The sequence below is a fragment of the Mandrillus leucophaeus genome, unplaced genomic scaffold (assembly GCF_000951045.1).
Source record: "Mandrillus leucophaeus isolate KB7577 unplaced genomic scaffold, Mleu.le_1.0 Scaffold150, whole genome shotgun sequence".
NCBI lineage: Eukaryota > Metazoa > Chordata > Mammalia > Primates > Cercopithecidae > Mandrillus > Mandrillus leucophaeus.
The window spans coordinates 136,761-149,255 of record NW_012101477.1 but is presented as its reverse complement, the minus strand read 5'-3'; the positions used below and the strand labels follow the sequence as shown (position 1 = coordinate 149,255).

The following is a 12,495-nucleotide window of genomic DNA, read 5'->3' as shown; positions in this document are numbered from 1 at the left end:
CATGATCTCGGCTCACTGCAATCTCTGCCTCCCAGGTTTAAGTGATTCCCCTGCCTCAGCTTAACGAGTAGCTGGGATTACAGGTGCCCGCCACCATGCCCAGTTAATTTTTGTATTTTCAGTAGAGACGGGGTTTCACCATGTTGGCCAGGCTGGTCTCAAACTCCTGATCTTAAGTGATCCGCCTACCTTGGCCTCCCAAAGTGCTGGGATTATAGGCGTGAGCCACCTCGCACACCCCCGACTCCCTTCTAGGGCATGTTTTAACCAGGTGTTCTGGTCAGTTGGTCGAGAGACAGGCCAAGTCAACCCTCATGATGAATATTCAACAAGTCCTCCATAGGGTGCCCAGCACGGATCGGACACCTTGGAAAGACAGTGGGCATACCATGCACTCATAAATGCCCCAGGCAGCAAGAGACACCCAAGTGCCACTGAATTCCTCAAATACAAATGTGACTTTTAAACTTTTTTTTTGTTTTTAAATCCAGGATCAAGACCACAATTTATTATGTAAGACATGGGGTGAAGAATGATCAAGAAAAGTTATGGCTGTGAGTGACATGGAATTAGATGAAAAGGCTCAAGTTTGCTGAAGAGTTTAAATTTGGCTTTTGCTCTTGGAAACGTCAAAATAATCATAAGAAGCACTTGTGCCTTACAGAGCAAATAATCCACAGAGTGTCATTTTCATTTTGCAAACAGGGTCACAACAGCAGTCAAATAGAAGCCTAAACACCCAGAGAGTTAACATACAGATTCGATAAGGTATAACAAGGGATTGAGCATGCTGGTGGGTTTTTAAGTCAGATCCACATTGAACCCTGTGACCTACTGGAGGTTATAAGTGGAACCCGGGGAAAGCAGCTTTTCCATACAAAACAACAACAACACAACGACAACAAAGAAAACCAGACTCTGCTGGATGTCTATAATACTCATTTGCAGTAAGGCTTTCAAGATACAGGAATTTTTATAGCATTTGTATTTTAAGGATTTAGGGCAAATACATTTTTTTTTTTCTACTTGATAAAAAGAAAATTAGTACTTAAAAGGTTCAAAAATATATTGATTGAGTTATTTTTTTTACATAAATAAATTATATTGATTTTTAGGATTTAACAGCTGAAAAAACCCTTTCTGCTTCCACTGGAGGCAAAACTGAACAAAATGTTAGTTAAATAGAGAGAGCAGCATTTCTAAGAAATCTGTGGTCAGCATTATAGACCATCTATGCTACAAGGATGTCATTAAATAGGATTTGTTCAATTACTGGATTCTTCTGTGATTGGTTATAGAATTTCTGGTTTATATCAGATTCATAAAACTGGGACTCCACTTTTTGAAGATACATCTGATTGACATTTTCAATCATGATTTAACAGACTTCTTTGAGATGCTCATTTTAACATTTACATAATTTATAATCCCAAATGTATAAAAGACAATGACAAAAGCATCATAAATAAATAATGCAAAATGAAATAGTTATGTCAAACTTTTGGACCTTCTGATAAATTAGCAAAACTGTAACAGAAAAAGTAAAAAATACAGTAAATTGTGACAACGAAAAGTGAAACTGGTACTAGTAACACTTGCAACATTTCCAAGGGTCCTGCGCAGCCCTGCGCCCCCAGAGTACTGAACCATGAGCTTACTTCAAGTCTTAGAGTGTGAACTACCTGTGAAGAGTGAGACCATTAGAAGGGACGTTAACACGAAGGCGAAAGGACATGGGGAAGTGCTGCTTAGGCAGGTTCTTTCTCAGTTCCTAAACAAGGAGAAGCTGAGGAAGAGAAAATAATGTTGACTTGCAACATAGTTTCGATTAACTGATAATTTGGGATTTGGGTCCAACTGTAAGATATAAACAGAATGGAGAAATTAACGGAGAAGTAACTTTTCACAGCTGTATTATAAAGGATGGCACACATCTGACAGCCTCAGACATTCCTGATCAAAGGACCTACTAGCAAGTGTCAAAGTGTTGGGCAACTGTCTTGCAGGCTCCAGAAAGAGCCTTATTGGTGAAGGAAAGCCTCAAGTGAAAATCCATTCGGTCCTGGTGCTCTTTAAACACAGAGAGGCAAATTAATGGCTAAGAAATCTGTAAGCGAACCAGGTGGGAGCAGAGCGCCAGCTGTGTGTGTGTGAAGCAGCGTGGAGCTCTATGGACCGCGGGTCCTGGCTCCACCCCCGTCACTAGCAATAACTCATGGTGGGTAAAGCTTTTTTGCAGCGAGAGGCATCTTTTCACTGGGGAGAGGGATGTATAGAAAATAATGCCTAGTCAGTCAGTATTTCTTCTCGCTGCAGGTGTCTGAAAAACCATGAAGGGGGAAATAATATTACTACCAGTAAGGTTTTTGTTTTTTATGAAGAAATGAATATATGTATTTTCAACCATTAGTTATATGCTTCTGTCTATACTACTCACTTAAGAATCATGATAAAATAGGGAATTACTTTAACTCAAAAATATGCACCAGCACTTCCTTTTTCTGTGCTTTTTGGTTCCCTGTGACATTCCTCCTGTGCAACCCAGCTCATAGAAAAAGAGCTCCTCTTTGTCTCTGTTCTTCAGCCCTTCAATGGTAAATCCCTAGACAGCTTTCTTTTGCCATTTTTCCTCCTCGAGTGAGTGGGAAACTTGGAAGAGAAGGGGGTGGGCGCGTCACCAAGTACTGTATTAGCTACGATTGCTGGAATGAACGGGATGAACAGAATGCGAATTCTGTGCCTCCTAGACTAGGTAGACAACACTTATCTAATGAAGTGGTGAGACCCTGCAACTATTAACATCTGTTACCATAGTTCTCAGACAGGAAATCAGGTAGGTCATCTTACTTATGGAAACACAGGTTCTTATGGAGGTGAAGTGAGGGAAGTAACAAACCTTTATGGGATAAGAAACTTACAAGTCACAATAATTTCTTAAATGAAAAAAGTTCTAATTGGTGTCGTTGTTGGAGTCTTTGAGTGCCTCCTCCCCAGCCTGTGCCACATGTTCTCTCTCTGCAGGCAAAAGGGCACTGGGTTCGGCACAGTTCTCATCACTGCTGGGCTCCCTTTCGCAGCTGGGAGCAGGCTCTGGGTGGGAGTTGGGGTTGTCCCCCTTTGTCTTCTTCTTCTTCCTCTTTTGGCTCTCCAGGCCTACTATTTCTGAGTGTCTGGCCTGCTGCATGGCTGGCAGAGCCATGCCCATACCAGGGGAGAGGAACATGGACGGGTAAATGAGTCCAGGAGATACTCCGGGGATGAGAAATGGGTTAAAAGCCACAGGACTACTAGTAGTTATTGCAGGTTCAGACTGATCAGAAAATGGACCTGGACCAGGCTTATCCTCAGCTAAAGTGTCTGTTTTCACATCATGGCTACTCGGCTTGTCTCCCGCAGTCTTTTCAGTCACTGCCGTACCACTTTTCGTTGTGCTTGACAGAGACGCCGGAGCAGTGGAAGTGCAGGTGGTTGCCATGGGTGGACTGAGGAGTCCCCCAACACCAAACATCTGGGGCACAGCAGCCATGCCCGGCAGCATCATGGGCAGCATGCTCAGGGTACTTTTGACCTCTTCACCCGTTGGCATCGTGGCAAAGCCAGCTGGAAACCCCACCAGCCCGGTGAGGGGGATGCCTGGCATATTTCTCATGTTCTGAAGTCCTACCAGGTCCATCCCAGCAATCAGTCCATTCATGAACAGCGGCCCCATTCCAGAGGGAGAGTCTGCCACAATGGAAGGAGCCTTCAGGAGCTCGCTCCGAGGCCGCCTCCCCCTCCTGCGGGGGCCCGTATCTCGAAGAACAGGCTCACCCAGGGTGTGATTGAACTTGTTTTCTGGAAGAAACCCCTGGAAAAACAAAGAAACACAAAATGCTGAGGCAACAGGATGGCAGGTGGTCAGCTGAGGGTGACGACCAGGGCTCTGCACTGGCCTGGCCTGTCTCCAGCTGCACGAAGGGTTCCCAGGAAAAGGAGCACCTCCCGCCTACTTGTGCAGCTCTCCGGCCTGACTGTACCTGACAGGCTTCTCCCTCAGCAGCTGACAGCATTTTGTGGCATGGGCACAACTAGGGCACCTGTCACTGCCCAGTGGTAATTCCAACATGCTGACTGGCAAAAGTGGCATCCAGCCTGTGAGAAGCTGGCAGAAGAGAGTGGGGAGCTGGAGAAAGCACTAAAAGTGCCCTGGTTCTCGGTGAGACTATTGTGGCTGAGACCCCTTCACCAGATCCCAACGCTTGCCTTCCTCCTGACACAGGTTTTTACTGAAGCAACAAAGAATATGTAAGACAGGGTTTTGAAGCCAGACAGACCCGAGTTTAAATCCTGACGGCAACCTCCTAGCTGTGGGACTCAAGACATGTCAGTTAGCCTCTGAGTTTAAGTAAAAAAGGACAATGGCAGCTATCTTTAGAGCTGAAAGTGACGGGTTTAACACATTACCTGTCCATAGGAAGCAGTGCTTGCTAATGGCACATTATTTATTTATTGTGTGTATGCCCCACCCCTCTCTGAATACAATGGGATGTGTACATGCTTGTTGAAGAAATGAAGAACTTCTTGAACATTGTTGGGGAAACTGCCACTAAAATAAGTCATGTTCTCCCTAAGGGAGACCATTTATTTTTTCTCTATTTGGAGGTTCGCTCTCCAATTTTCTTAATTAGCAGAGAGCTCTGCAGTAAAGCACTTCTGCTCCATGTGGACCACACTGTGACAGGACCAGGGCCCTCAACACGGGTGATCTGGCACCTGCACTGGACATTCCCATAACCCATCAGGACGGCTGAGCTGCACAGAATCACAGGGAAGGCAGATCGCTTCAGCAGCATCCGCGAGCGGGAGGCAGCACGTGGAGAGGGAGGCGCAGGCTGCGGCCCCACACCCTTCTTCTTGAGAGTGGAGCTCAGGAGCTCTGCAGGGCAGAGAGGATGCAGCCAGGAACCTGGTCCCTGGAGCGTAAACAAACCACTGCAATTACAATGGATCTTTCTCTGAATTTATAATCCCGAGAGAGAGAGAGAGAGAGAGAGAATTTCTTCCCCACAGATGGGGAGCGATTTCTTTCAGGACTTAGTGCCGCGGGCCCTGCGCCCCTGGAGAACTGCATGCCTTTCTCTCTTTTGATTGCCCTCCACACCTCACTGCTATCAGCTAGTTTATCAAGTAGTACATGCCCATGGTATGAAAAAAGGTGAACTGTACTTGTGCAGTTGAGCAGTCTCAGAGTTTCCTCACACAGAGGAGGTGTACAGTGTGAGGACAAAGCCCTCCCCTGCTGGCACCTCCCTGACTGCCTGGGCATCTTCTTCTTACGGTTCCTGCTACAAAGGCAGTGCTGTTTTACCCCCTTCCCTTTGATTACAGCAATGGTGAAGCAATATGTTCACAGTGGCCTCAATGGATCTTGTCACACTGGATTCCACTGAGGTCAATGATCACCATCAAGGCCGGAATGTGGAGCCTACGGAGCAGCATGAGGCAGGAGAGCTCAACAGTGAGGGGTGAGGCCTCTGGGCTGCTGAGGCAACTCCTTGGGCTGCGCCTGCGGCCTTTCCAGGATTCTCCTTTGGAATACCTTCCCTTCCACTAGAGTCTGCAGAGTCGGGGGTGGTGATGTGACAAGCAGCAGCTGAGGTTCCATCAGCCCACAGCCTCCTTGTCTGTGGGAATCAGAGGCAGGGATCTGGCTGTACCTCTCAATGGGGCACACTCTTGGGGCGAGAAAGGAGGTGCGGGTCTCACCAAGAGACACCAGAATGACCGAAAAAACCCCACAGAACATAGAGAAAGAAGCCAGGGAAGCTGAGGATATCTCTGGGCTGAGACTTGCCACCAGGCCTGAGGGCAGTTAAGAAATCTATTACAATCTGCCTAAGGGCACCTACTTTTAACTTTAATTTGGCAGCCCTGGCATTTCCCATTTTTTTCACTGCCTCTCTTCTCCATAAACTATGAAAGAAGCAAATCCTTGGAAGACCCACCAGATTTTTATTTAAGGGGCAGCTGTAACCTTAGTTGGTGGCACTGGTTTCAGGTTCTTATGGGCTGTAAGGACACATGTGTGTGGTGGGCCCCAAATGAGCAGCAGCTGGACTGTGTTGGTTCCCACAGCAGTGGGCACTCAGCAGCGAGGGGAACGGCTGTCGGAGGCAGCAGGGAAGGTGGTGGTGATAAGAGGATGAGCAGCAGAAGAGTGCGAGATGCCATGAGGAAGCACTGATCACGTATCAGGCACTGTACGGAGGGCTCCAGCAGTGTCTCAACCAATCAGTGAATCAGTCCTGTGGAGTCAGTACTATCATCATGCCTGCTTTACAGAGAATTTACAGATTCATAGGTGTGTGAAAACGTGCATATCTGAATGTTTCTGAGTCCCCAGAAATATTTTTTGAACTCCTACACCTGTCCTTCAGTTTCCCAAGAATATATATAAAACCCCAGTTCATCATAGACAAAAAAGCTTTATGATGGCAACTTTAAGAAAGTTCTTCTCAAAAAGCCTTGGTTTGCATCACAGGGCTGGAAGAAATCCCTGAAACTGTTATATTTAGTCCCCTTCGTTTTCACAAGTGGGGGTGGGGGTGGGGGTGGGCAGGGTACAGTTGGTCAGGGACATAGCAGGTGAGAACACAGGCCCTGTGGTTCCCAGCCCAGGCCTCTTTCCACAGCACACCACACCCTCTCTTCTTCCCAGCATGACCTGCCACTTGCAATGTGCTAGGCTGGCAACTGCCCCTCTGGCTCTAGGGAGGATCACTGGGGAAGCAATTCCTGGCTGGTTCCTATTTCTAAACAGAGACAGTAGGACTTGATGGATCGGGGCCAGGCTAAAAGGATAATTTCTCACCAGTCTGTCTTGAGCTTATCAATGCAGATCGCCTCATTCTGGGCCAGCCACTCTGTCTACACAGCAGTCTCAGGCCCTTGCTGGCATGGCACCACAGCCCAGGGTGCTTCAGCCAGGGTAATCACAACTTGACCACACACCTTTCCGAGCCCTCTTCCTGCAGCCTACCCAAAACCGAGAGGCAGAGAAAGATGCTGGGGAGTGTCTTTCCTGTACATCCACAAATGTGCCCTCATAACTCTCCAGCGAGAGGGGCATATTCCATCTCAGAACTCTGTTAGGAAGAAAACAAGCCCAGCACTCGATGAATGGTGCCTCCTTCTTATTTTCAAGGAATCTGCTATAAATCAGGTCTTCTTTAACATGCTTTGAGACCCTCCTCAGGGTATCTAGGACCAGTCTATGCCCCAAAGGACCTTTCGCCACCTTGGCCTTGGCCCAGTAAGTGCAAATAGCACTCTCAGGATATGGGATGTCAAAAGCATCCTTTCCCTGCCCTTGCTGAGAATCATGGTTGTAGACAGAATGGTGGGTCCTTTCAGAAATGAGAACTTGCTTAGAAGGCACAAGCTGATCTTTCTTCCCCTCTAGATGTGGAGAATAGCAGCAGAAAGGCCCCGAGGATAAAGAGAATGCTCTTCATTTGCAGCAGAACAAGAGTGCTGGCAAAGGAAGTCAGCTTTAACCACGTCCTGTGGAGGAGTCACCCCAGCCACCAGCTGCTGCCCACCCCAGTCAGGTGCCCCTCCCAGCAGCGCGGCGACCACACACAGCGGCCAGGCGGGCTTTGGCAGCTCTCCCTCCCGGTAATTATACCCTGGGAGCAAACCTGCTTCCCCTTCCAGGAAAGGCCTGCGGAGGGGGCAAAGAGAACAAGGAAAAGGAGCTTCCTTATGTTCAAGCACACTGGAGGCAAATCTGCTTTCTATCTAATTGCACAGGCATCCAGCCCAAGAACATCCTCATCAATGCGTGGTAGCATTACTCCAACTCTAAAACTTAACTCTGGGTGGAGTTAAAAGAAGGTGGTGACCGGAGCTTCCTTTCTTCTCCGAAGGTTAGTACATTCGTCCAACAAATACGTGCTGGGTGAAAAGAGACCTAACAACGAAATGCGATGTGTGGCTCTTCATTTAAAAATCCTAAAACCAAACCAGAACACAACAGAAACCAGCTCTAAAGACATTTTTAGGATAACTGGTGGAATCTGAATATAGACTAAATAACAGGTATTATTAATATGTACATGTAATAATAGCAATAATTATGCAGGAAAATGTTCTTTACGAGATGCATGCTAAAGTATTTAGGGGTGATATGTCATGTCTGCAACTTACTGTCAAATGGCCCAGCAAAACCCCAAAACTATACACATATAGATAAAACCAATATATACATATGTAACTTACATATATAAACTATATTAAGTATATGTGTGTGTATACATATATTTAATGAGTAACCACTAGGTACTGGGCATTAAAAATTGAATCCCACAACCTTCCATGCAGCCTGTGCTATGATAATTCTGTGGACACCACCCATTCAAACCACAGCGCATACGGCAGAAGGGCCATGTGAGCTCGAAGGAAGGGAGGAGGAATTCCTTGTGAGATTTAAATCTATTTCTAAAAAGAGGGGTAGGGTTTCTGCTGTAAATGTTTGTGTCCCTTCAGATTCCTATGTTGAAATCCTGTGCCCCAAGGTGATGGTAATAGGATGCAGGGGGTTTAGGGTGGTGATCAGGTCATAGGGGCTGAGCCTTTATGAATGGAATTAGTGACATTATTATTATTATTATTTTTTTGAGACGGAGTCTCGCTCTGTCGCCCAGGCTGGAGTGCAGTGGTGGGATCTCGGCTCACTGCAAGCTCTGCCTCCCGGGTTTACGCCATTCTCCTGCCTCAGCCTCCTGAGTAGCTGGGACTACAGGCGCCCACCACCTCGCCCGGCTAGTTTTTTGTATTTTTTAGTAGAGACGGGGTTTCACTATGTTATCCAGGATGGTCTTGATCTCCTGACCTTGTGATCTGCCCGTCTCGGCCTCCCAAAGTGCTGGGATTACAGGCTTGAGCCACCGCGCCCGGCCAGTAACCTTATGAGAGCTGGCGGTCCCTTCCTCCATGAGAGGGCACAGTGGGAAGACATCTGTCTGGATGATGTGGTATGGGGCCTCACCAGACACCCAATCTGCCAGTGCCTTGACCTGTCAGTACCTTGACCTTGGACATTTGGGTCTCCAGAACTGTGAGAAATAAATTTCTGTTGCTTATAAGCCCCCCAGTATTGTGTTATGGTAGCCTGAATGGACTAAGTATCTATGGCAAAGAAAAAGAGTACAGTGCACCCTAGAAGACCCTGTTCCAAGAGGAGCTGCAGGAGATACACGGGTGCCCCTGTTGGGAAGGCTGAGCTGCCTGAGGTCTTGTTCTTGCCTTACTGCAGGAAAAGGGCCTCCGAGGCAGGGAGTGTGTTTATTTAACAAAGGAGGCTAACACATCTCTGGGAAGAGGCTGGCTTGCAAGAACAGCTTAGAGATGGGTTTTCTGGCAAAGGGTCAGCATCTGTAGGGAGGGATGAACATTAGTTTCCAAGGAACATGAGGGAAACTGTTAGACATGGAGAAAGAAACAAGCAAGCCAAGGGGGAACTACGTGGCTCTTCCTGACACATCTCTAAAGCAAGAACTCAGAGACTACAACAAAGCAAGAATTGGAGGTCTTCCCTTGACGGCGTATCTGAGACACCGTGCGCCGAGACAAAAGGAGAAGGTGGGAGGCAGTGTGAAGGGGCGAGGAAAGACAGAGGGGACACAAACAAAGGTGAACCAACTCATACTGCTGCAGGTGAAAGAAAGTGGGGGGAGAATCCTAAGAAAAGGGTGGAAGGGACATTTTCTGAGACTAAAGCAAGAGGGGAAAAAAAGAGCAGCTTCTCCAACGTGACAAACTGTCTAGGGTCCAAGTCCCCCCTCAAAGGGGCTGTGGTAGCAGATGGAGATGAGCAATGGCCACTGCTGGGGCTACTAGACCAGCGGTAATCCAGGTGACAAACTCTGGAACAAGTTCCCTGAGAACATTAAATGCCAACCTCTTTCTGCACCAGGAGGAAATGACTAGGGTGGGCGGTCTTTTGGAGCTATAAAAAGAAATCACATTCAAGCAATCCCACCGAGAAGGGAATTCCTACTCCAGGAAAGATGTAGCTGGCAGAGTACTTAAGAGAAGGCATTCAGGAAAGCTTGAGTTTATGGAACAACCTGGGAAAGGCAACAGTCCCCACGAGGATCTTCAGAAGTTCCCTATTCGGGCAGAAAGTGTTTTTAGGAGGTTAAAAGCACATTTATATATAATTTGCCCAAGCTCAACACATTTTCAACTTGAAATGTTGTTACCGCCCCCTAGAGGTTATGACTTTTGTAGTCCAAATTTGTACTAATCTGTAAACTATAATTAACTCGGATTCGTTATACTAGAAGTATTCTGCAGAAGTCTTTGAAGTCCCTTCCAGTCTCATGATGCTGTAACAGGAAAAGGGTAGTGCTCAGAGTCAGCTGTTTTTCATTGCCAGTGAGGCCGGACTAGGAAGAAATGTCTTAAACAGTAGCCATAAAAACCTAAATTAGGAAATGAAAACTTCCAATAATGAATTTTGTTCACTAACAAAGGTTAAAATTTCTTTCCCCTTGCAACTCTGCACACAGGAGAAACAAAACACAAACCCAAGCTTTGGCAATGGTTTAACAAACAATTCTGGAGGTAAGGGTTGAAAACAAATGACCACTGGGAGTCACAGAGTGCTCAAAAATGCCACAGCACCATTTCTTGCTGCTAATCAACTTCCTGTGCTGGCTTCTAGTCCTCTTGAAAGACGTCTCCCAGCGAACCCCTTCCCAGCTGGGGCTTTCTCTCAAGTGTATAAGGCATGGTTCAACCAGGATGCTCCTCCTGGCCCCACACTCACGTGGTCTTCTTCCTTACCCTCAGTCCTGGCTCCTTGGGGACGGCAGGAACCCTCTCTTCCCCACTCAGAGAGCTGACATCTAATTTTCCAGGTTCTTTACAGCGTGGCCTCCTCTGCTTTGGTTTGTCTGAAAAATTCTAGGATGAAAACAGAGACCAACATTACAAAACTCGCTATCCCATATTCTTCTGATGAGGCTGATGCCTTTCAACTGGTTTTGCTATTGTTCTCTTCAATGGCTGTCTGCACAGGAGCTGGCCAGGTTAAACTAAAGGAAATAGCTACCTGGCCTCACCTAGGCTTTCTCTCCTGAAGCACCAGTGTTCCTACAGTAAGCTGGAAAACAGGCTGTGTGGGCCCCCAGCCCTCCAGACTAGAACACGTGAGCCAATTCACCAGGCTGCCAGGGCCCTGTTAATCCCTGGCCTTTTCCTCTTGATCGTTTCCTTGGATTCTCTTGTCACTGCTACTTGCCTGGCTGGTTCCGCCTGTCTCTGGAGGGTGCGCATCTGTGAATGTGTTCTCCTCTTCTTGTGTGCTCTCTACATATGTATCTTAATAGTTAGGTGCATCCAGGACAAAGACGGTGGCGGGGTAGGTGAGCAAGTGAGAAGAGAAAAACCAAAAAAGACATCGTGCTCAAGAGTCCTCTACCAAAAATGTCTAGTCTGAGGGACTTAGGACAAAGGCAGTAAGGTAATTTGAAGGGAATGTCCCAAAGCAGAGTAACCATAAAACTAAGGACAGTCCCCCAACCACCACAAATGGTAACGTATTAACTTGAAAAGAATACAAAGGAACATTTTCACAGGTGGCCAAGTTTATGCAACCTAAAGATTTCTCTATGAGCTTATGATACCATGTGGCAATGTTTGTGGGGACAGGGGACAAGTTCTGTCCTCTTAGGATTTTGCATGTCTACTTTTTGGCATAGTATTTTGAGATGGGCTATCATTTCTATTACTGGAGAATTTAATCAAAATTTAAACTTAAAAACCAAAGTCCTTTAACATGATGTTGTCAGCTGACAGATTTCTCCCAAATAGCTCCCAACTTTCTGGTTTCCCTCAGCATGCTTTCATCAAAAATAGCAACAAGTCAGCAGGAAGTAAACAGCGATCTCAGGCAGCACCAACAAACACTTACTGCCCCGAAGCTGGGAACTTCTAAGGAGTAGTCAGCCTGCTGCCTCAGCCAATCAAGCAGACTCTTGCTGGGAATGGCTTTCTCGGCTTGGCTGCTGGCTGCCGTGGCTGGCTCGGGAGCCGAGGTGGCAGGCCCTGGTCCCTCAGGGTGTGTGGTGCTCAAGGTGGCCTGCCCTGGGTCTTCATGGACTTCCTGGATGAAGGAAAAACGAGTATGTATAATCACGACAGAATGAAAATTAGTTTCTAAAAAAAGAAAACACGTAAGGTGTTATTTGAATCACTCCATCTATTTCCACCCTGATATTACTCAGCTGGGGTGCCTGAATTAGAACCCTACACATACCACTGACCCATGCACACATAAGCTCTTGCAAGTGATTTGGTGTTCCCTTCACCTGAGAGCTCCTCTCCCGCTCTTGTCCACTTGGTACACTTTAACTCCATCCTGACTGCCGGATTCAGTTTTCCTCCTCTGTCACCACTGCCCACTGTCCCAGGCAGCACTCACTGCTCCAGCTCCTGTCCCCACAGCAC

At 47.0% G+C, this 12,495-nt stretch overlaps 1 protein-coding gene across 2 annotated transcripts in view; it reads right to left on the bottom strand.

The window, feature by feature from the left end:
* Nucleotides 1–658: 658 nt before the first annotated feature.
* The window catches only part of CHD6 (chromodomain helicase DNA binding protein 6), a 133,435-nt gene continuing 121,598 nt past the window's right edge, over nt 659–12,495 (bottom strand). Inside the window, exons 33-35 of one of the 2 annotated variants that reach the window (XM_011974957.1) lie at nt 11,960–12,151; nt 10,831–10,950; nt 659–3,847 (exon numbers count right to left, since the gene is read on the bottom strand). In XM_011974957.1, the coding sequence (XP_011830347.1) occupies nt 2,951–3,847; nt 10,831–10,950; nt 11,960–12,151 (1,209 nt within the window). In that variant the 3' untranslated portion in view covers nt 659–2,950. The remainder of the gene's footprint in view (nt 3,848–10,830; nt 10,951–11,959; nt 12,152–12,495) is intronic. The other variant, XM_011974956.1, reaches the window with a different exon arrangement.